This window comes from Bidens hawaiensis, unplaced genomic scaffold (assembly GCF_021521415.1).
Source record: "Bidens hawaiensis isolate Kalapana, Puna unplaced genomic scaffold, B.hawaiensis_p1.1 tig00020675_1, whole genome shotgun sequence".
NCBI lineage: Eukaryota > Viridiplantae > Streptophyta > Magnoliopsida > Asterales > Asteraceae > Bidens > Bidens hawaiensis.
In genome coordinates, this window is record NW_027493174.1 from 266,479 (window position 1) to 290,877 (window position 24,399).

General features: G+C 32.8%; 2 protein-coding genes across 4 annotated transcripts; both read left to right on the top strand.

The window, feature by feature from the left end:
- The first annotated feature begins 11,766 nt into the window (after positions 1-11,766).
- LOC143561429 (uncharacterized) lies at positions 11,767-19,417 on the top strand. 3 transcript variants are annotated; one of them, XM_077049520.1, is made up of 5 exons: positions 11,767-11,922; positions 12,745-12,992; positions 13,072-13,173; positions 15,095-16,029; positions 19,172-19,417. In XM_077049520.1, exons 2-4 carry the CDS (start codon positions 12,797-12,799, stop codon positions 15,766-15,768), a joined length of 972 nt encoding a protein of 323 aa, XP_076905635.1. In that variant the 5' UTR covers positions 11,767-11,922; positions 12,745-12,796; the 3' UTR covers positions 15,769-16,029; positions 19,172-19,417. The 3 variants fall into 3 exon arrangements, with proteins under 3 accessions (XP_076905635.1, XP_076905636.1, XP_076905634.1); XM_077049521.1 differs by having other exon boundaries at positions 11,767-11,918; positions 12,752-12,992; XM_077049519.1 differs by having other exon boundaries at positions 11,767-11,916; positions 12,734-12,992.
- Positions 19,418-20,280: 863 nt separating this feature from the next.
- LOC143561414 (chromatin assembly factor 1 subunit FAS2-like) lies at positions 20,281-24,063 on the top strand. The gene is made up of 12 exons (XM_077049508.1): positions 20,281-20,394; positions 20,615-20,726; positions 21,437-21,463; positions 21,546-21,618; positions 21,750-21,853; positions 21,938-22,158; positions 22,246-22,342; positions 22,895-22,967; positions 23,039-23,127; positions 23,215-23,353; positions 23,461-23,561; positions 23,653-24,063. Exons 1-12 carry the CDS (start codon positions 20,281-20,283, stop codon positions 23,928-23,930), a joined length of 1,428 nt encoding a protein of 475 aa, XP_076905623.1. The 3' UTR covers positions 23,931-24,063.
- Positions 24,064-24,399: the final 336 nt, after the last annotated feature.

The following is a 24,399-nucleotide window of genomic DNA, read 5'->3' on the forward strand; positions in this document are numbered from 1 at the left end:
ATAGATTTCTCTCACTTTTTTCTTTTTCTTTTTTCTATTTGATTCAATGGTTACTTAGGCTGAGGGGTGTGGGGGGCGCGAGTGGGGGCTCCAGCCAATAATATTGTGACGTGTGGCAGAGAGAGAAACTTGATAAGATGGGTGTTGGAGCCCCCGCTCGCGCCCCTGGCCCTGGTGTGGAGGGGCGCGAGCAGGGGCGCGAGCGGTTTTTTTTTTTTAATAAACATAAAGAGCCAACGGCTCTATTTACGCATTCCCAGGCTCCCTCACGCGTATTCCCAGCCGCGAGACCCCTTGCGCCTGCCTGGATTTCCGCGCTCGCGCCCCTCTCGCGCCTCGGTGGTGTGGTGGGCGCGAGCGGATGGGCTCACGCGCCCCCTCTAGCGCTCCACACCCCTCAGCCTTATGGTAAGTGTGATACTTGCACTTTATACATGGTGTCTTTTTTCTTTAAATCCATGGAATGATACCTTACCGTCATGGGTAGTTTATTGAGACCTCGAGCGGTGTCCTCAGAAACCCGAGGGCTCAACTATTTACCTCACGTATAGAAATGGGTCACTGGTTTTATCATATCTGGTTTCATCAATTCATGACCCGTGGGATACACTTATGGGATATAATCTTACTTAATTCTTGAGGCACTCTTGAACTTCTAAAGAATATGCAAAAGCGGTTGGTTTAGCAACATTTTAAATAGATGTAATCTCCAAACATTTAGCTGCATAAGTAAACATGCCAAATATACTTGGTTAAGACTTTAATGAGACATTTCCTTTGAGGTGCACATTCCCTTAAGACTCCTATGACAAAAATTTGTCAATAATCTACAAGTACACACAAGTTAATTGTAAGCAATTAACAATAGTTTCTTTAAATATGTTTGATGTAGTTTTATGACCTAGTTAAACCAGCGGTGCTGAAATATCGTTGAAGAACAGGGATCAGAAGTTTAGAACCATGTTTTATAAGCTTAAATACAATCGTTTGTAGATATTAGTATTAAATTCAAAATTAGAAATATTAAATTTTTTGTCAGATCTGAAAACTATAATAATTTATATTATGATCTAACTATTAGCTTTTAATTCTTTAGTGACTATGCACATTTTAAATTTTTTTTCATACAATGTAAAATGTTATTTTGTGACAAAAATATATGTGTTTCTAAACCAAGCCACGTATGGGTTAATTTTCATGCAAAGTTATTTTTAAATACTATTAAAGCAATACAACGTGGACACATGATCTTCAGCTAGGCTGTCCACATGTGTAATCCAGTTATCAAATTACCATTTTCAGAAGCTCTAATATTGTGTCATGTGTCATGTTGACCAAACACCAAAAAACTTATTTAAACCTTAATATTTTCCACCAAAATCATTTTAATCTCTCTCTCTCTCTCTCTCTCTCTGCTGACTAACTCCACCATCCACCATCTTCTATATTTCGGTAATGTAGATCGGGATTAATCGTTTTCCGGTAAGGTTATATATTATATTCTAATGGCCAACAATGTTATTTGATTTTCCAGCAAGGTAATATCTTTTTCCGGTAAGTTTTTCCGATATGATTTTATATTTATTTTAATTGTTATATGATTTTGTAATAATATCTTTAGGTTGTATATCAAAATTCAAGATTGAATTGATATTTTGAAGTTATTACGGTTTTCCGGTAAGGTTTTTGTTTTCCGTTTTTGTTTGTATTTAATCTCTATCTCTCTCTCCCTATCTCTCTCGGCTTACTAACTCCACCATTCACCATCTTCTATATTTCGGTAATGTAGATCGAGATTAATCGTTTTCTGGTAAGGTTATATGTTATACTCTAATGGCCAACAATGTTATATGATTTTCCGACAAGGTTATATCTTTTTCCGGCAACATCATATTTTCTTCCGGTTATTGTAGATCTAACATTTTTATCTTTGTTTTCATTGTTAACTGATTTTTTTAAAATCAGTTTAGGTTCTAAATCAAAAACGGCGATCAAGCTAATATTTCTACGTTTTTCCGGTAAGTTTTTCCGTTAATGTGTTATACCTATAACAATGGTTGTTTTATATTTATTTGAAGTTTTATATTTTTTCTGTTTTTTTCTTTCACATGTTGTTCTTCTATGTTCTAAATAAAAAGTTTCATCCATGGACATTATTATTATTATTCTTTTTCCGGTAATGCTAATAATAAATTGTAAATTAGTGGTTTAACATTCCGTAACATGTAGCATTACCGCGACTAATTTTTTTTATTTCTAAAACGATTACAATTTCGAATTTTAAATTCCAAATTTAAGTTAAAGTTGAAATTTGTAAATGGTTGGTCAATATTCCATAACGTCTAAACTTACCATCATTACAATTTATTATTTTCTAAAACTATTTGATTAAAAAAGTTTAAATTTCCAAATTTAAATTAAAGTTGATTTTTTTATTTAATTGCTGGTCAAACGTTTAAGTTGCTCAAACATTTTTAAATTGCCTAGTTAAACATTAAAGTTGATTTTAACTTTAAGTTGAACTTTTTAAATGGGTGATTAAACAAACATTCATAATTTCTCAAATTACCATCACTAAAATTTATTATTTCTAAACGATGCAATTTAAAATTTATAAATTTACAAATTTAAATCAAAGTTGAATTTTATGAATTACTGGGTAAATTTTTCATAACATGTAACATTATCACGATTAAAATTTATTATTTGTAAAACGAATATTAATATTTAATTTTCTCATTTCAGGTTATGTTCCCAAGTTGATATAGCTAATTTCATGGGTTGAAGATTTGTTGATAAGATATCTTAATTTTTGTTTAATATTGATGTATATTTTTGTTATTATTCATGTATTTATGTATTTTTCACAATTCATGTAATTTATTTGATTTTTATATAATCAATCATATATAGTTGTTGGTTTTGTCCATTTATTATATTTTAATCAGAACCGATGTATTAAAGAAAATTTTATTTTTGTATCTTATATTTATCTAATTATTAATGATAATCTCTATAATTTATAATAATTATTATAATTTTAGTAATTTTGTTATTATTAATTCATTACCTTTTCTAATTAGTTGTTACATCTTATTTTGACAGAAATAATAACATTTACACCTTACCATTTTTATATTTCAATATATTGACTTAAAACATTATCATGTTATTATATTGTAAGATACATTATATTTTCTATATATAACCAATTACGTTATATATGGAAAACCCAATAAATAAGTTATAAAGTTTTCATGATTTTAATTACAAGATATTTAAACTTCTTTTAAATTCAGAAATTGACCAATCTTTCAACAAATTTTTAAAGGTTTTAATACTTTCCATAATTTTAAACTCATTTCAAAATCTTTCCATAATTTTTTTAGGTTTTCAAAGTAACCGATTTGATTTTCATATTTGTAGTTATTTCTAAATTAATTAGTCATTTTAGTAAAATTAGAACATATTTGATTTTAATATTTGTGATTTGGCATTAACTAGAATAAGTTATCATTTTAATATTCAAAAAACTGATTGTCAAACTAAAAATACCTGCCATAATTGTAATGTAATCTTACTTTAATTTACGTGAATATTAATTATTAATTAATACTAAAATAATAACCGTATTATTTTAGAACACAATATTCAAATTGACATAATTTCTAGACAAAATGGCAAAACAGGTCCTTTATGTTTTCATGGTTTTTCAATAGTCATCCTTTAGCAAACTTAATGACACAAGACGTATTTCATGTTTCAAATTCGGTTCACGTTACGTCCTTTAGTACTAACCCAGTTAAATTTTTTTCGTTAAATATGGTCATGTGCTTTGCACATGAGGACAGTGTGGTCATTTTACCCCTTTAAGAACTATTTGTGTAACTAGACTAAAGATTTAGCCTTTTAAAAAAAACTCATCTCTCTCTCTCTCATCCCACCGTCATCTCCTCATCATCTCCATTTCTCCTCCAACCACCACCTACCCCAACACCAACCCCACCAACCCCAACCCCAACCCCAACACCAACAACGCTTATCACCAACAAATCCGACCCCACCAGAAAACTCTATATCTGACAACCATTAACTCCGGCCACCTGACCACTATCATCACCGCTGGCTCAATCCAAAACCACCACCACATGTTGCAAACCGCCGCCACCCGCCAGGCCACCACTCCACCTCTGCCACCATCACCATCACCATCCCCTTTGTATTTCTTCACCCACCACCTGCCGCTACCACTTCGCGTCGACCCCGCCGCCGGCGCACATCACTGCCCCCTCAATATCTCCGTCAATCACTGAAAACTTCCCACACCTTTCTCTCCGACTCACTCCATAAGAAACGCTAAAACCCCCAAATTTCAATAACCATTTTCCGAATTAGGGTTTCCAAACCCTAAAACGAGGTATTAGAACAAGAAACCGTGGGATCTCGATATTTGTTTGCTCAGAGTGAAAAAGAAAGAGTGAGTACACGACGGCGGCGGCGATGGTATAAAGATAAAATGGAGGCCGGAAATGGTGACGGTGGTTGACTTTCAGGTTATATAAATTATATATATATATATATATATATATATATATATATATATATATATATATATATATAGCGAGAGAGAATTTGTTATTAAATAATTTCAATTTGACTCAAAGTTTTAGTTATCTGCACTAATAGTCCTTGAAGGAGTAAAAGACAAATTTACCCTCGTATGCAAAACACATGACCATATTTAACGAAAAAATCTAACTGGGTTAGTACTAAAGGACGTAACGTGAACCGAATTTGAAACATGAAATACGTCTTGTGTCATTAAGTTTGTTAAAGGACGACTATTGAAAAACCATGAAAACATAAATGACATGTTTTGCCATTTAGTCTAATTTAATCAATACTTAATATATCATAAATTAAATAACTGTTTTATCATAATTTATAAATATTATTCGTCACATATGATTTAGTGAATATTATTAAACATGACAACTTTCCATAATTTATTAATATTATTATTCCCATGAATCAAGATATTTCAAATTACTTCTATCTTTACATAGAAGACCAAATTCAAACTTAAAACTACAAAATTTAAACTCATTTTTAATTAATGTATTTAAACTCTTTTTAAATTCGAAAATTGACCAATCTTTCAACAAATTTTTAAAGGTTTTAATACTCTCCATAATTTTAAACCCATTTCAAAATCTTTCCTTAACTTTTTGAAGTTTTCAAATTAACCGATTTAATTTTCATTTTTGTAATTATTTCTAAATTAGTTAGTCATATTAGTAAAATTAAAACCGATTTGATTTTAATTTTTGTGATTTGGCATTAACTAGAATAAGTTATCATTTTAATATTCAAAAAACTGATTGTCAAACTAAAAATACATACCATAATTGTAATGTAATCTTACTTTAATTTACGTGAATATTAATTATTAACTAATACTAAAATAATAACCGCGTTATTTTAGAACACAATATTTATATTTACATAATTTCTAATAATCAATACTTAATATATCATAAATTAAATAACCGTTTTATCATCATTTATAAATATTATTCGGCACATATGATTTAGTGAATATTATTAAAAATGACAACTTTTCATAAAATATTAATGTCACTTTCTATTTCAAAAATTAAATTAATCACATATTAATTTTTTATTGTTTTATTTATAGTATATTCAATTGATTATGAGATTCCACACCCGAAACATAAGTTTCTTTTTATATTCATCGTTTTAAATTTGGTTATGTATGTTCAATATTTTTTTTTTTTGGAATTTGTGTTCACAAAATATTAATGTCACTAAATTTCTCAATAATATATAATAAACACGTATTATATTTTTATCCATTTTAACTAAAAAGTTTTTTAAACATAATATAAATCTTCTAATTATAACATCCAAACAATTTGATAGTCTAAGTTTCATAATGTTTTCAAAGAATATTAAAAATATTTGATAATTTATTTTCTATACGTTTATATTTTGTTTTCATTTATTTTGCATCATATTTTTTCACCTTTAATTATTTTCAAAGTCAACATAAAATTTTTTAATCTTTCCAAAGTTATTTGAAAATTCATTTATTGTAAAATGTTTTCAAGTTTTCCAATTTTAACAAAATATTAATGTCAGTAATCATTTAAAAGTTTGTTGCAAGATTGGTCAAAAATCAAACAACAATTTCATAATTTTTTAAAGTTGACTAATTCCAATTTTTTTATATTTTGTAACTATTTTGAAGATATTTCAAAACAGGTTGTTTTAGAAGAGTAAAAAATTTGTTAGGTATAAAATGACGGCCAAAAAAGGTTTTTATTGATATATTTTTTTGGTTTAATGGTTTAAGTTAAAGATATTTTATGTCGTCATTTTACTTTGTTTGTTGTTGTATGTTATTTTGTTTTAATAAAAACAACTTTATTAATGTTCAAAAGTTACTCATTATTATATATGTTATTATGGTATATTTAATTTGGATGCTATTAATTGTTTTATTATATTTTCCAGGTGGTGAAACAAAATGAGTTTCTTTTGATAGAATGTTTGAAGAAGTTGATGGTGGTTTAATATGAAAGTACATGTTTATGTGTTTTGTTGATGTTTTTTGGTTGTTCGATGTACATTAACTTATTATAACTTTTAACTTTTAAGATATAGACAATGTAAATGGTTAACTTTTTGGTCCGAAAGTTTGAAGAAGTATTGTGTTGTTTGAATTTGTTGTTTAAATTTATTATGTTTGTTATGTTCAAATTAACTTCCTGTAATTTGAAAGTTTTAATATTAAGACAACGTAAATCTATTACTTTTTGGTTGGTATGTTGATGTGTTAAGTGACAATATAAATCTATCAAGTTTTAATAGTTAAAGAAATATTATGTTTGTTTAAATTGATGTTTAAGTTGATTATATTTAGTGACAAGTTATTCCACTTGCGTGTTACACGGGCATATACCCTAGTTTTTTAATAAAGGAACATAGGAAGTAACGAGCATGAGATACATGTTTTATAAGGAAGCGTATTTGTATTGCTAGTTAATAATTTATTTACATAGGTTTGTTATATACATATCTACACCGTTACATATTTACATCATGTAAATGCGTTTAGATACATATCTGTCTCGTGTATGATGTGATAATCATACCAATTTATCGCACAATGCGTTAAAACTTTATAAAATGTAATTATTTTTAAAAAGACAAATTGGAAATAAATGATCTCACATTTTGTATATTGACTTATAATAATCAAACTTTTAAAAATCCCTTCATACGGTACAACATTTTGACTATTTTTTTCTAAATGGACCTCCATTAAAAAACACTTAACGATTCCGAATCTCAAACCGATGTTTTAGGGCTTTTGACCAGAAGAAAGATACGAGTCAACTGATGTAAAAACCTATCTCGAAACATTGATCCAAACGATATAACAATGTTTCAATTCGGGTGCTTGAATTTCCAATTCACAAAAAGTCAAGTCATCTGAGTTACTGTTTCGAGATAAGTTTTATATCAATCGACTCGTATATTTCTTCTAATAAAAAACTCTAAAACACCGGTTTGTAATTTCCAATAGAGGTCCACTAAGAGAAAAATAGTTGGAAAATTGAACCGTTGACAAAAGCTTTTAACTATAGAACTAGGTTAGAACCCGTGTATTACACGGGGTGGTAATAAACCATAAACAACTAAAAAATAAATATAATAATATAAATACTTGAAACAATCTTACTTTTGTTTTAGTGAAGTTATTTAAAAGTTGTTCATGGATATTAATAGTCAACTGAGACGACTCTATAACTATTTGACAATATTCTTTTCTCGTTAAATCTTTCAACTTAAAACGTTTGACACTATGACAAACTCAAAATAGAAAAACATATAATCTAAAAATGAATAAATACCCAAAATAGAAAAACATATAATCTAAAAATGAATAAATATTGAATAACTGGTCTAAAAGGAAGTATTTAAAACATAAAATTGATATAATATGAAGCTTATGATAATAAGGACGACTTGTCAAAATTGGTCTGATCTAACCATATATGATATAAGTAATATACTACAAGAAACAAATGAATCAAGTGTCACAATATATGAAACAATGATGTGTATTAATTACCCTGGTTAAATCATTAAAAAAATTAATTGATCATAAGGTCATGGGTATACTCTAACTTATCTTAACTCCATAACATCACTCATTTATCTCTCTTTCATTCCATGTAACCCAAAGAAAATAGTTTAATCCTTTTAACTTATCTCACCCCTACTAATTATTAATTTAGTATATTGTTCTTTGCCTTTTAACTTGTTAAAAGCATAATCAAAGGCTCTTTTTTAACAAAATTAGCACAAATGAGGAGTAGTTAAATTCATATTTTTTTAATTTCATGTCATTTTAACGTATGTTGGGGTTAGAGTATACCCCATGGCCTAACAAACCATTTTTAGAAGTTTGTTATATTAATGACTTAGAAAGCTACTATTGAAAATTAAAGGCAAAATAAATACTACTAAAATGCAAACATTGCGACGACTTGAAAAATATGATGATATGTTATATAAGGATAATTACAAAGATTAGTTATACTAACATATTCCTATCCTTATTCAATATTGATACATAAACAAAAATAACAGCAATCAAGTTGAACAAATCCATTCCATCGAGTCATCTAATCCCCCCACTTCTTTCAAATCTTTTAGTTCAAGCCACGCACATAGTCAAAATAAATCAGTGTTGACATATAAAAGTTAAAATAGCCTTGAGATTCACCATTCTAGGCATTTGGAAAAAGACCAAACAAACTTCACTACCTGTAGGCTGTAGCCAATCGCAGAACCTATAACCAAAACCAAACCAAATTTAGTGTAAAACAATGAACTGCCATATAAACTGAAACCAAACATATATGATTAATTCAAAACTGAAATGTTATATATTGATTATAGATCATACCTTTTTGTCATAACCATACAAAAGTAAATGTTTTTTCTTTTTACAATGAACTGACAAATGAAGAGTTGAATCGCGAACGAACACGGGCCCGAGCTGCACAAGTAAAAGCAATGAATTCACATTTCCTGAAATAAAACTACCATTTAATGCTTTAAACATCCAAATATCCCCCTTGGCTCTTGCAGTTAAAAAAACTTTCTATGCATTTATCAATGAAACTTTGATAAATTGCACCAATAACAACGAAAGATAGCCAACATTGCAACAACTCCTCTAGCTCCATATAATATAACTATTGTCTTAATTTCAACTACATCCCACTATGTTCAACAAATCTCATATGTAAGCACAAACAAAATTACCAAAAGGCAAGTGTTACACTCATACGAAATCTCATTAGTAAATAATTGTATGAATAATTTAGTAAATGAATGAATATGTTAACAATACCATCTCGTCTTGAAAAATCATTTCGATGGACCAATCTTGCCCGGGCTTTGAGTTGTCCTTCAGCCTCCAAACTCTCAAAATACGGACCTTTAGAATACACTCACTGTTAAGAACATCAAGTTGGTTCAACATGGTGATATTGGTTGGCTCCATCTTGCTACAAAAATTTAACAAAAACACAAATTAATTAAAATTAAATAACAATAACAATTTTAAGCGTCAAAAATTAAATATGAAAATGGAAGAAATATATGTAAACAAAAAGTAAAAACCTTGGCACAAATCTACTCGATTTTATTAAAAAGGCGTTGATGGTGTAAGAATTAGCCTATGAAACGTATATATTTATAGGAAATGAATTAGGGTTATCAAAAATTATAGAAGGAAGGTATAAATGTAATTGATTAGATACATAAAGTTAGGAAATTTCGAAAAATTTAAAAAGAATTAAATTAGGAAGGAATAGAATTGATAATGTAATTAATGGATTTTCAAATAATATGCAATATTACAAAATTAGATTCGAAATACAATTAATATATTTCAGAATTCTTTAATTTTATGTAATGGTAGATGTGTAAAATGGAATGTTACATAATGTAAAAATGTAAGTTACTAATCATATAGTATGTATTGTAATTGTAATTCATATAAGGTGTGAAAATAAAAAGTTAGTAATTGTTGTAATATATTGACAATAATAAGTGAATGGTTGAATGGGTCAACTAACGTAAATTGTTATTATTAAAAAATAATAGTCAATGGATTTGTATTTTAAATCTTAAAAGTAAATGAGTGTAATTAAATCAGTGGGTCAATGGGTCAACTAAGGTAATAATAGCAAAACTTAATGATTGTTAATTAAATAAAATTTTCATTTAAATTTAGACCATAATTAAGTCAATAATTAATTCAAATATGAAGGAGGGAATATCAAATTTAAAATTTTACAAGATCCGAAATTAAAACTTTCCTTAATAGACCTGGTCATGCTTTCCTACTATACTTAATTTCCTATTGAATTTCACAAATTTAATTTAAAATTTTAAATAATATAATACTTTAACAGAATTATAATAATGTATATCGGTATCTCTATATTATATATATATATATATATATATTCTCCGTAATCTCTATATTAAATACGTAAATAATTAATTAATTAATTTAGTATATATTATATATAAAAATAACACAGGTGGTGAATAAGAAAAACCAAAAATATGACAAAAGTGGTGAATGAAAACAACCAAAAATAATAAAATTTTCAAAAATAACTTTTTAATATTTTGAAATCAAACTATACCTACGATTTTAAAAGATTACATTAAATAGAATATTTTGTCTTGTTATTTAATTAATATAAATTACACTTTTAGCTTAATGTATTAGTAATCTTAAAATATTACATTATTACATTATTATTTAATTATTGAAGATGAATAATTAATTCAAATAGGAAGGAGGGAATATCAAACCTACAATTTTACAAATCCATAATTAAACCTTTTCTTAATACACTGTGTCATCCTTTCCTAATATCCTTAATTTCCTATTCAATTTGTCAAATTTAATTTAAATATTTAAATAATATAATATTTTAATAGAATTATAATATTATATATCGGTATCTCTATATTATATATATATATTCTCAATAATCTCTATATTAAATACGTAAATAATTAATTAAATTATTTATTATATATTATATATTATATATAAAATTAACACATGTGGTGAATAAAATCAAACAAAAATATAACAAAGATGGTGAATGAAATCAACCAAAAATAATAAACGTTTCAAAAATAACTTTTTAATATTTCGAATTCAAACTATACCTACGATTTTAAAAGATTGTATTAAATAGAATATTTTGTCTTGTTATTTAATTAATATAAATTTACACTTTTAACTAAATGTAATATTAATTAAAATATTACATTATTATTTAAGTATTGAAAATGAAAAATTAAAGATTAAAGGAAAGAAGAAAGATAATAATTTAATAGCATTGATGAATTTTAATTTAATATATTTTTGATTTATTTTAATAGCTTGAAAATTAAAGAAGGCCTTGATATAAATGGAAACTATAAGAATCAACCAATAGAAATAAGGTATATAGACTTAAAACTTATTGCTTTAATAGTATAATTAGATTATTATCAGCCAGTTTATAAAAAATAAGATTATTTATTTCCAATTTACATTCTAAAGATATTTAAAACAAATAAACCCAATCAGTTTGTGTGATTTACCCAACTAACAAGTAAACTCCAGGTACAAAAAACGCTTGCTTGCACCATTTTATAAAAATGACGGTTTCGTGGTAACGAAGTACGGCGTCGGTTAAACTTTAACTTAAAACTCTCCTCCGCTGCTACTTTCAGCCGCCTCCGATTACCGTCACCGGCTAACCGTTTCTCCGGTTGCCTCTCTCATCATCCTCAGCTCAGGTGTGTGTATAGTAATAATAATAATAATAAAATAAATCCAGCCATTACTATAATATAATGTATAATATAATGTCTCCATGTGTTATATTACTCGGTGCACGCATATTCATTATCTGTCTTTCTCGCCTTTTGTCCTCCACAATACTTCCACTTTTCCTTTTTCAACTTACCACATACGTCTGTTTCTCACAAACCCTAATTTCTATTCACCGTACACCGATACGTACACCGATACTGTTGCTGTATATGTATTTTGAGCTCATAATTGTTTTATACTGTTGTGATTTGTTGTATGATTTCTCAAGTACTCGGTTAGTTTTGCTCTAATTTGGCTATATTTTTATGAATTTGTTGTGATTGAGCTTCAATTTTGTTGAATTTGTGTGTGTGGATTTAGGTTTTGTGTTTAATTTTATTTTGGTAAAGTTATGAGGTATAGTCTCTGTTGGAATTTAGCTAGGGTTGAATTAGGATCTATTGAAGTGACTAGTATAAGCATATTGCATTGTACAATTTATTCCACTTGTCTGCCTATAAGATTTAATTGATATTTGTTTATAAACGTACGTTGAATATATTAACTATTATTGGTACTTGACTACTTGTATAACATTATATAGATTCAATTGCATAGTTTGCTGTCACATAGTTAGGGGATTATTTTGTGTAATGTAAGTTGGATTCGAGATGCATTTGGTGCGTTTTTACTATGTCGTTTTAAGTGCTTATTTGGTTACTGTTACTTGTTCTGTTGACAGGGTTGACATATGACATTTATAATGTTGATTGTATTATTTGTACTGACGCTATGAGGCAGCTTGATTGTAGGTTATAGCTGATGAACGAAAAATTTCATGCGTTATATGAGTAAAACTTAAAAATGAGACCAAATACTAATGAGATGTTGGGTGCACAAAGGGGGAGAAAGTTTCAAGGTCAGGGTCAAGGTCAAGGGCCAAACTGGATTCTCATAGCAGGTGGTGCTTTATTGAGTACGCTATCGGTCCGTCTTGGTTACAGGCTCAAGCAGGTCTTGGACTCAAAGCAGCCACAAACTAGTAGTAATGGTTTAAAAGGTATTTTAAGGTTTAAGCCGTCGAGTGGATTTGGTCTTACTTTGTAATATGCTAATTTTTTGAGTTGGGTAAAATGTAGAAAATGGGAAACCAACAGTCAGAAAGAGGCTGGGAAATTGCGGTTCACATTCACACTTGTATTGTTTTGAACAGGATGATGGTTGCTTTAATTGCGTTTCAGGTATGAAATCTTTTAGGTTCATTGGGCGTTTACATATGCGTTTTGAAAATGATTATGTGATATTCAATAGTAGTCAAATTATCTGTCTTAAAAGTAAGTCTAACATATTTTACACTCAGATAATCAGGTTTGTCGCAGCTGATATGAAATTGATAATCTAAAACTAATCGTCAGAGAAGCAGATTCTATTTATTTAAAATTACAAATGCTAAAAACTGATTGTTATGACATTTACAGTGTATTAGTAAGTATGCAATAACTTAAATTGCAACACGCAAATTCTGTATCTTCAGAATGTATGGCGTTACCTGTATAGTGTATGTAATTATGCAAAATGTTGACTGGTTTATATCATCTACAAAGCACGAGAGCCGGTAGAACTTAGAAGCGTTTGCTTCTGTGCTTTAACTAAAACACAAATGTGGGATTGTGTGACAAACACGGATCGGCGGATGTGTCTATAGTTTTTCATTTGATTAAACAAACAATAGTATGACAGAAATATTATTCAAGTATTCAAACCATACCAAGGTAATTCATTAAAGTAGCTAATAAAACTCTAGTGCAATTACATATTCTATGATGATGTAGAGACATATGATGTATATATGTGTGAACCCTCGGGTGGGCAAAAGTGAAATTGCACTAATTTTGACGTTATTTTACTAATCTCGTGAAAATAACGTTAAAAGTGACGGACGGTTAATCAGGCATCATGTAGTGGCGTTGATAGCTGAAAGATAAGGGTACATGCACCGATCAGCCGGTGTCCTGATGATTGAGTGCTATGTGCCTTATGTATAAGGCTTGATGCAAAACTACTATCGAGCCGGGGGTCTCACCGGAAGCAGCCTCTCTATCCCTATGGGGTAGAGGTAAGGCTGCCTACATCTTACCCTCCTCAGACCCTACCATAGCTTTGCTATTGGTGGGATATACTGAGTACGATGATGATGATGATGATGATATGATGATGTAGAGACAAGTATTTCTTGATGGTTCAGGCTGCTCGTCCAAACACTTTTGTGCAACCGGATGTGTATGATCTAACCTTTCACTTTTGTCATACACGATTTAGGCTTCGAAGCAATGCGGGCTGGATTTTTTTCCTTCTTGGCTGTTGCCAGCAACTGCAGTATAAAGGAAACCCCTTAAAAGGCAGATAAGTGGTCTCTGGTCTACGCTCTAACGGTTAAGTTAGTTTTGATATATATGAGTTTATTACAAGTATGCATATGTGTATAGATAGTATATACAAAGAGTGAGAGTAGTGAGGGAGAGGTGGAGAGTAAGTCATGTGGACTTGCTATCCACATTTCCTTCCCTACTTTCTCTCTCTAGATACTATCTATACACATATATCTGCATGGTTATATGCTCTTATATACCAAGACTTACGTGACCGACGGAGGGTGGTCCACAGATCTCGGTCTCTGATTACTTCTAACGGGCTTCTTTAATGTTGCAGTTCAAGGTAATAATCGGGAAGGTTGGATCCAATCTGCAAGGCTTCGAAGCCTGACTCCGACAACCATGAAAGTTTAGATCATCATAATGTTGTACAAAGGTTTTTGGACAACTGGTACGGACGGTCCAGAAATGTTTGCTTTTACAGACTTAATGAATAACTGCCCCAAGACTTGTCAACGCAAACTGTACACTGCCCAACAACACGCTACATAAGCTAGCTTATAGAAAATTTTGCCTGTTTTACCAACTTAGTTATTTCTGTACCAGAAATGTTTGCTTTTACAGACTTAATGAATAACTGCCCCAAGACTTGTCAACGCAAACTGTACACTGCCCAACAACACGCTACATAAGCTAGCTTATAGAAAATTTTGCCTGTTTTACCAACTTAGTTATTTCTGTACCAAATGAAATGTCTTTGATGTAATTATTTCTCTGTTTCTTTAAACAGGAACAGAAGGTGACACAGAGGCCAAACCACAACACAATGGTCAGTTGCATACAGAACGCGAAATGGCACTCCCGTTAGTGACTGTGTCAGCTCCAGTATACAACAAAGAGAGTGGCGTACTATGGGCCACTTCACCAGACCGACTTGAGCTACCACAAAAGCCATTTCACCACTCAAACGGCTCTGATTCTCCATGTGTCTCTGAATCAGGTTCAGACATTTTCAGCAAACGGGAAGTAATTCAAAAACTAAGACAGCAGTTGAAAAGACGAGACGACATGATTCTTGAAATGCAAGATCAGATTGCAGAGCTGCAGAATTCTCTAACTACCCAACGCTCCCATTCAGACCATCTGCAATCCCTCCTGGAAACTGCAAACCGGGATCTTTTTGATTCAGAGAGGGAGATACAGAGGCTAAGAAAGGCAATTGCAGATATCTGTGTAGGACAGCCGGGCCCCACTTATGTAAACTCAAACGGGTATGTAGACATCGATGGTGAAAACGAGGTTGATAAAATGGAGATTTTGAAAAAGGAAGTAGGGGAGTTGAAGGAGTTGATAGAAGGGAAAGATTATTTACTTCAGAATTACAAGGAGCAGAAATCAGAGCTTTCGTTGAAGGTGAAGGAGTTGCAGCACAGGTTGGATTCCCAGGTTTCGAATATTTTGTAGTAGGGTTTTTGGTTCTCTGTTTTAGCTTCTTGTGTATTCTTCTTACTTTCTTGAATCTGAAAGCTCCATTTTTATTTTATTTTGGGTGTTTCGCGGTTTGGTGTGAATATGAAAACGGTACAAGCTTCAAGAATGAGCTGAGAACATTTACTTCATATATTTTTGGGACATAGTTTCTGTGTGTGTTTTTTTTAATATTATAGTTTTAGTTTGTATTGTTATTTTCTGAAATTTAATCTGGTTAGGGTCGTATAAGTAGAGGTGTTCAAAAAAACCGGTTACGGAACCGGTTTGGCCGGTTCAACCGGAAACCGGTTTTTTAAAAACCGGTTTTTTTAAAAACCGGTTTGACCGGTTTACGTAACCGGTTTACGTATCGGTTATACGTTTTGGAGCCAAAACCGGTTTTATAACCGGTTATAAAAAAAACCGGTTTTTTTGAATAACCGGTTATTAAAAAACCGGTTAACCGGTTTTTAAAATAACCGGTTTATTACCGTTATAAAAAAAACCGGTTAACCGGTTTTTTAATAACCGGTTAACCGGTTAAACCGGTTTTCGAACGTTACCAAACGGCTTTATAGCCGTTTTTTTTTTTTTTGACCGTTTTTTAGCCGTTTTTTTTTTGTTTTTTTACCATTTTACCCCCACAAACATCTATATATAGTTTAGGTTGGGTATTGGTTAGATCACACTTGATTATACAACTCCAAACGCTCTAAACGTTTATTTCATACGCGATTATACAACTCCAAACGCTCTTCTTTCGTAGTCGTTTATTTCATACTCGAGTATACCACTCTTAATTCGTAGTCGATTATCATGGCCTCCCAAAGTGCTGCTTCATCGGTCAACATGGGTGCCTCGAACACGGGAGAAACCGTCGTTCGGGTCATCCCCACGAAACGAAACCAAGATATTTGGCAACATTTCGACCTATGCGAAATGTCTAACGGAACCCAAAAAGCTAGATGCAAACATTGTTTGAAGTTTTATAACAAAGAAGCAAACTCCAGTTTAAGAGCTCATGTAGAAAAGCCCTCTTGCAAGGTCTTGAAGGACGAATCCGGAAGTAGTTCGCAGCCGGAGATGACGAATCAAGGAACGGTGTTTACGTACGACCTTGAAGCGGTACGTCAACAGTTTGGCAACTTTGTGATTCAACAATCACTTCCTTTCAACCACTTCGACAACCCTCAATTCACGGAGATGATGCAAAAGTATGTTCAACCACGCTACCAACACGTAAGTCGTTCGACCCTTAGAAGAGATTGTCTTAAAGCATGGAAAAACGCTAAATCCGAACTAATTTCATACTTTTCAAACTTACAAACTGGTGTGAACTTAACAACGGATGTGTGGTCGGTACCTAATGGTTCGCCCGACTCATACATTTGTGTGACGGCTCATTGGGTTGACCCCCGGTCGTGGCAAATGATGAAACGAACCGTTGCGTTTCAATTGTTTGATTACCCGCACACGGGTAGAAATATTTTTAAACTCTTGGATAAAGTCATTCGACAATACAAGATTGAAGATAAAATCTTTTCAATATCGTTTGATAACGCGTCCAACAATACGGCCGCGGTTGGCCATTTAAAATTAAAGTATAAACCTATCTGTGATGGAGCGTTTTTTCATAGCCGATGCATTGCACATATTATCAACTTGGCCGTGCAAGATGGGTTAAACGTGATCGAAACGCAAAGAAACAATTTTAAAAGAATGTTACGAGATGTTTTTAGCAACAATTCAACATTTTCAAGATACAAAAAATTTTGTGAAGAAGCTAACTGTCAATGGTTGGGGCCTAATTGGGATTGTCCAACAAGATGGAACTCGACTTGTGAAATGTTTGAGAAAGCCATCCAACAAAAACAATCGTTAATTGCGTTTCATCAAATTTTGTCAAATAGGGGTAAATGTGCACCGTACGATCCTAGAAACTGGTTATTGATTGAGATCGTTACGGAGGTTCTTCAAATTTTTAAATCTTGCACAACTAGTTTATCCGGGGTTTACTATCCAACAAGCCCCATTGCTTTACCAAAAATTGCTGTCATGTGCACAAAGTTGACTGAAATTCATTGTAGGGGTGCACCTTATTTTGATATGGGTGCAAAAATGAAAGAAAAATTTAGAAAATATTTTCAACAACTACCCGCTGTTTTGACCTGTGCGGCTGCGTTAAACCCTTGCATCAATGTTGGTGGTGTTGAAGCTTTAATAGAAAAAATTTGTGATGAGCTAGAGTTAAACGACGATCAAAACCCCCATTATAACCAAACTTTAAAGAATGCTTTCAACACCACCTTGGCAAACATGTATGATGTTTACCTTACAAAACACGGGTCGTCTTCCCAAATTCATGACTCGTTAAGAGCTGTTGCCCAATCCCAATCCCAAACCGACCTTGAAATGGGGATGTACTACATGATTTGGGAAGACGCCGGTAAACGTCAAAGGGTAAACACCCCAAGCAGTGAACTTGGAAGGTATGGTGGTACCAACTTTGTGAAACACATGACTCCGGATGAATTTAGAAGTCTTGATTTGCTGGCTTGGTGGAGAGGTAAGGAGGATGAGTTTCCGATCCTCGCCGCCATGGCCAAAGATTTACTAACGGTCCAAGCTTCCACGGTAGCTTCGGAGTCTGCTTTTTCTGTTTCTGGCAGGGTTATATCGATTAGGAGGACTCGACTCACTCCACCAGCTGTAGAGATGTCGATTTGCTACAAGGATTACTTGGACTCTTTAGATAGGGCACAACATCAACGCTCACTCGAGGGGGAAATGGAGTATGAGGCGGCCTTGTATGAAGACGAGGTCAATCAAGGACACACTCAACCAATGACCGATGAAGAAGCCGCGTACGACGATTACCTAAGGAATAGCTCGGGATCGGGTAGCGAAGAAAATGAGTAACAAACATCAACTTGTTAATGTAATCGTGTCTAAGCATTCTTTAATGTTTGTATTTTTGAGTTACGAATATGCGATAACGATTTAATGTTTGTATTTTTAATGTAAAAGCTATAAATGAAAGTTATGTGTTTTTAATCTTCCAAGCAAAGAATGCTAACAACGAAACCTTAAACCCTAAACCCTAAAGCAAAAAAAAAAAAAAAAAAAAAAAAAAAAAAAAAAAAAAAAAAACCGGTTAACCGGTTAGACCGGTTATTAAAAACCGGTTATAAAAAAACCGGTTTAATAACCGGTTCTAACCGGTTTCTAAACCGGTCCAAACCGGTTTGGCCGGTTTGAGTTTTCATTGATAAAAACCGGTTAATAACCGGTCCGGTTATTAACCGAACCGGTTTTTTTCTGGATAAAAAAAACCGGTCCGGTTAATAACCGAACCGGTTTTTTCAAAAAAACCGATTTGTGCACCTCTACGTATAAGGCAATCTCGCTTATGATATGAATCTTCGCTAAACGAGTTATAAGTTAGCCTCGATTTTGACTAAAATCAGGCTTTTGTGGAGTTGATCCGGAGGTATATCAACATGCAAATCACTTACACTCCTGGAAACTACTGACCATTTGACCTGGCTCAAATTATTCTAGATCAACAATGTTGCCACCACCTCTTCCACAGCCTTTGTAGATCCCAGTCTGCACCACCATGATTGTCGTCGTCATCATCAGGGGCTTCCACCCCACTACCATGACCGCGACAGCCATGACACTGACTGTCCACATTCTCACCTCTTTAAAAACACAATTGGTTTATCAACCAAATAGATTGTTTAAATCTGATTTATAAAAGAATTTAATTCAAAAGCAACCGCGATAATTAAATTTGAAGCGTTTTTCAGGGGAGGGGGGAGGGCAATGCATGAGAGCGCGTTCTTGTGTAAAACATCCAAGAACGGTTTTGTGGTTGGAAAGAGAGAGGATGTGTTTCTTTAGCCAACTTTAACTATGTTAGAAGTAAAGTCTAGACAAGCTTATGAAATGATTCGTGAAGTCAACGTCAGAGTTTCTTGTTAATAGAATGTTATTTCAATATTGTATGTATATATTAACAAAAAGTTCATGTTATGTTATATACGAAAGATTATTACTCTAACCAAAAAACTTTAGAGGAAAGAAAACTAATAATGAAATGAAGATTTAGGCTTGTGAGTGTAAGTTCTTAAGTTCGAATCTCATCTCAACCAGGTTTTATTATAGTGGCCCTTCAGGCTACGAGTTTTTCCCAGAACAAGAGATTGTGAGTCAAGACCATTTAACACCGTCTGCGATCGCGGACGTATGAGATTGTCTTTTGCCATTGGGTTATTCCAGATAACCCGTCTTTATTCTTCGTAGGCATATGTGAGGTTGAGTTGAAAATGTATTCATTTTAGTACCATCATCCTCAGCAATTCATTCATAAAATGATCCACACACGCACCCGAAATAAATATAAATGTAGCTTAACAATTAACATACCATTGTTTTTACTAAACTGAAAGACAAAGAACGAAACCCTAACCCGTGTTCACCATCTTCATCTTGAGCTAGAAAATGAAAGGCGGAACACTTCAGATCAACTGGCACGATACCAAGCCCGTTCTAACTTTAGATTTCCATCCCGTGTCCGGCCTTCTCGCCACTGCTGGCGCCGATTTCGACATCAAGGTAGGTTTGTTTCGATCTATACTTGTAGTTACTAGTCACATTATTATTATTATTGTTACTGTTAGGCTATTAGCTAGCTAGTTACTGCTTGTTTAAGTACTAATTTAGACTTTTAGATTTACTTTTGAATTGAAAATTAAGTTGTTTTGGATATGTATGGATTCGGTTTGTTCGGTTGGTGTGATGAGTTTCAAGTGATATTTCAACTGAAATTTTGCAGTTGTGGTTGATTGCTTCTGAGCAAGGGGAAAAGAAGGTTCCGGCTTCTACTTATCAAAATAGTCTCTCGTATCATGGATCGGCGGTCAATGTTATTCGCTTTTCGCCTTCTGGTATCGTATATTGTTCCAGTTGCATTTGCTTTTGTTGTTTTTGTTACTCTAATAGTTGAAGATAGTTTGAGTGACCTTTATTATCTTTTGGCAAATTCGATTTTAATAATCCCAACTTAAGGTAACTGGCCGATAATAATCCTAATCGAGGATGTCCTTGCTGGTGATTCGAAGTTTTAAAAAAATTAATCTTATTGGACCTTCGTTAAAAAAAACTTAACGCATTAAATTTTATCCGAATTTCAAACTGATGTATTAGGGCTTTTGTTTAGAAGAAGGTTAGGAGTCAGTTGATATAGAACTTATCTCGAAAGGTGCTCCAGACAACAAAACGGTGCTTCAATTTGGGTGTTTGAACTTTCAGTTAACAAAAATTAAGCCGTTTGGAGCACCGTTTCAAGAAGTTTTGCATGAATTGACTCGTATCCTTCTTCTGATCAAAAGCCCTAAAACATCAGTTTGAAATTCGGATAAAATTTTAACGTTGTTTTTAACGGAGGTCCAATGAGAGCAAATTTTTTGAAGGCCGGACCACCAATGTCCAATAGGATTATTCTCAGTTGGGAGTATTAGCGGCCGATGACATTAAGTTGGGATTCTTAAAACCCAATTTTCCTTATTAACTATGTATAAAGTCATCTCATGATTTTCATAACATTAAAGTGTACATGTTAGATACTTATGAAGTTATATGCATCTGAAACTTGCAGGAGAGTTTCTTGCTTCTGGCGCTGATGGTACGTGTAATTAACTTGATTTGATGATATATTTATTTCACCAATGGAGATAAATACATAGTTTAAACTCTTATAAATGTAGGTGGTGAGCTGATCATATGGAAGCAGCACAGTACTGACACTGGTCAAGTGTGGAAGGTCCTGAAGACGCTATCGTAAGGCCTTTCATTTCTAGTTTATGATTGCATTTAGTCGGTTCATATATAGTTTTTTTTTAAAGAAGACCGTTCTTGTGAAAGTGGCAAAGATTATCTGTTGTACTCATAGTTGAATCATTGCTAGACAGGTTTCATAGAAAGGATGTGTTGGATTTGGAGTGGTCTACAGATGGTGCTTGTCTAATTTCTGGATCAGTTGATAACTCGTGCATCATATGGGATGTTAATAAAGGTTACAGAAATGATTGAAATTAAAGCAAAATATATCGATATACAGCTTTAGGTGATTATCTGACTATATCCTGAAATTTTATAGGGTCTGTTCATCAGATTTTAGATGGTCATTTCCATTATGTTCAAGGTGTAGCATGGGATCCGTTAAATAAGTATGCTGCTTCGCTTAGTTCAGACAGAACATGTCGCATATATGCCAAAAAACCACAAAATAAAGCAAAAGGAAGTGAGAAGCTTAGCCTTAATTATGTTTGTCAGCATGTTCTTACTAAAGTTGAGCCACAAGTAGCAGAAGAATCCAAGGTTAAAAATAGATCTTACAATTTCTTTTATAGTTTCTTAATATCACTACAAATGCAGTTACTGAGTTAGCTTGTGATAATCATGCAGTCTGCTAAACACCATATCTTTCATGATGAAACACTTCCATCTTTTTTTAGAAGATTAGCTTGGTCACCTGATGGTTCATTTCTTCTTGTGCCTGCTGGTATGTTTATCAAGATATTCATCATCATCATCATCATCATCATCATCATCATCGTACTCAGTATATCCCACCAATAGCAATGCTATGGTAGGGTCTGAGGAGGGTAAGATGTAGACAACCTTACCTCTACCCCATAGGGATAGAGAGTCTGCTTCCGATGAGACCCCCGGCTCGATAGTAGTTTTGCATCAAGCCTTGGACATAAGGCACATAGCACTCAATCATCGGGACACCGGCTGATTGGTGCATGTGCCCTTGTCTTTCGGCTATCAACGCCACCACATGATGCCTGATTAACCTTTCCCCACTTTTAACGTTATTTTCACGAGATTAGTAAAATAACGTCAAAATTAGTGCAATTTTACTTTTGCCCACCCGAGAGTTCACACATATATACATTATATGCGTGCACCGCCAGCAGGGCAATGTTTATCAAGATATTGAATAATATTTTACTTTTTGAGCCGGTTTTTTTCTTCAAAATTCAATATGCTAATTTGCAGGTTTTGTTCAATGTCTATACTAATGTGTTTTGTCTTGATTCTGGTGCAGGTTCTTACAAACTCTCACCCACTTCAGAACCTGTCAACACTGCTTATGTGTTGTCTAGAAAAGATCTTTCAAGGCAAGATAACGTTTGTTCTATCTTCCTTTTTGGTATTTCTTATTCTTGATATTATCTATATAATTATACAGGCCTGCTTTAATGCTTCCTGGTGCCAATAAAGCTATTGTGGCAGTGCGTTTCTGCCCTAAGGCCTTTAGCCTCCGTGGGTTAGGCACATGTAAGTTTGGTTTAATTTTATTACTCAAAAGCCATATATATTTAAATAAAAAAAACACTCATTTTAGTTGGCTTTTGTTTCGTGTAGCTTCATCTTTCAAGCTTCCATATCGATTGGTATTTGCGGTTGCCACATTAAATTCTTTATATGTATACGACACCGAAGGCGTTGAGCCAATAGCAGTTTTAGCTGGTCTACATTATGCAGCCATAACTGACATTGCATGGTAAGGCTTCCTTGCAAGTTGCAACAATAACTGACTTGTTTACATGTTGAAAATCGTTCTTCTCTTTGAATTGATTTTTATCCTTTTCCGAATTTTGGATAATTTAGGTCACCTACAGCCAAGTTCTTAGCACTGTCTTCCCAAGACGGTTATTGTACTCTTGTGGAATTTGAAAACGATGAGCTGGGAGTACCTGTATCTCTTTCAGGTTCACTTACAATATGTTTTAGTTTAGGAATCCTTTTTGCTTTTGTCATTGTATATTGTTTAATACCATCTTTCTTTCTTATTTCCATTAGGAAATGAACGAGTTCCAGTAGTTGAGAATATAATTGTAATTGATGATCCGGAAATTAGTAAAGAAACCAAAAAAGAAAACGAAGCTGTTAGAAATGCTGATACTCAGGAAATGGAAACAGATGAAAAGAAAGGCGAAGTAAGTTTGGTGAATTTAACGGAGAAACAGGATGGAAAACAACCGTCACCAAGCACGGTGATTACAAATAAACCGTCGCCAAGCACGGTGATTCCAAATAAACCAGCTAAGAGACGGATTACGCCAATGGCCATTGATTAAGTTGGTTTTCTTTCTACTGAATCTGAAATGTTTTTTTACAACTATTATTTTCCAACACACCTACTCTGTATAATCTGTAAGGATGCCGAACAAGAATTTTTATATAAAAATCCAGTTCGGTTTTTTATTTTGTTTCATGGCCATAGGATTTGAAGTATGCCATCACAAAATATTCACGAACTCCAATATGATTTGAAGTATGTTAACATCCCGTGGGTCTTAAGAGTTTTAGAGATGGTTTACATTCCTTCTCTGTTGTTGCTAGTGACCACCTGGCCGGTGGCAGGGGTAGCGGTTGGGCACTGTGGTTGCTAGGGGTGAGCAAAAACCTGGTCAATTGTACCAAACTGAAATAACTAACCCAAACTAATAAACCGACAGTTCAGTTTTTTCAGAACCGAAATCACTGTTGAGTTTTGATTAAAGCTTAATCATAGACTGAAATCCCAAGTCAAAAGACTCTTGCTTT

Excerpts from the sequence above, each read along its gene's own strand:
- LOC143561429 (XM_077049520.1), top strand. The coding sequence starts at position 12,797 with ATGAGACCAAATACTAATGAGATGTTGGGTGCACAAAGGGGGAGAAAG. Across the intron at positions 12,993-13,071 it reads TAGTAGTAATGGTTTAAAAG|AAAATGGGAAACCAACAGTC; the intron begins GTATTTTAAGGT and ends GGTAAAATGTAG. Across the intron at positions 13,174-15,094 it reads TTGCTTTAATTGCGTTTCAG|GAACAGAAGGTGACACAGAG; the intron begins GTATGAAATCTT and ends TTCTTTAAACAG.
- LOC143561414 (XM_077049508.1), top strand. The coding sequence starts at position 20,281 with ATGAAAGGCGGAACACTTCAGATCAACTGGCACGATACCAAGCCCGTT. Across the intron at positions 20,395-20,614 it reads GCGCCGATTTCGACATCAAG|TTGTGGTTGATTGCTTCTGA; the intron begins GTAGGTTTGTTT and ends GAAATTTTGCAG. Across the intron at positions 23,562-23,652 it reads AGTACCTGTATCTCTTTCAG|GAAATGAACGAGTTCCAGTA; the intron begins GTTCACTTACAA and ends TATTTCCATTAG.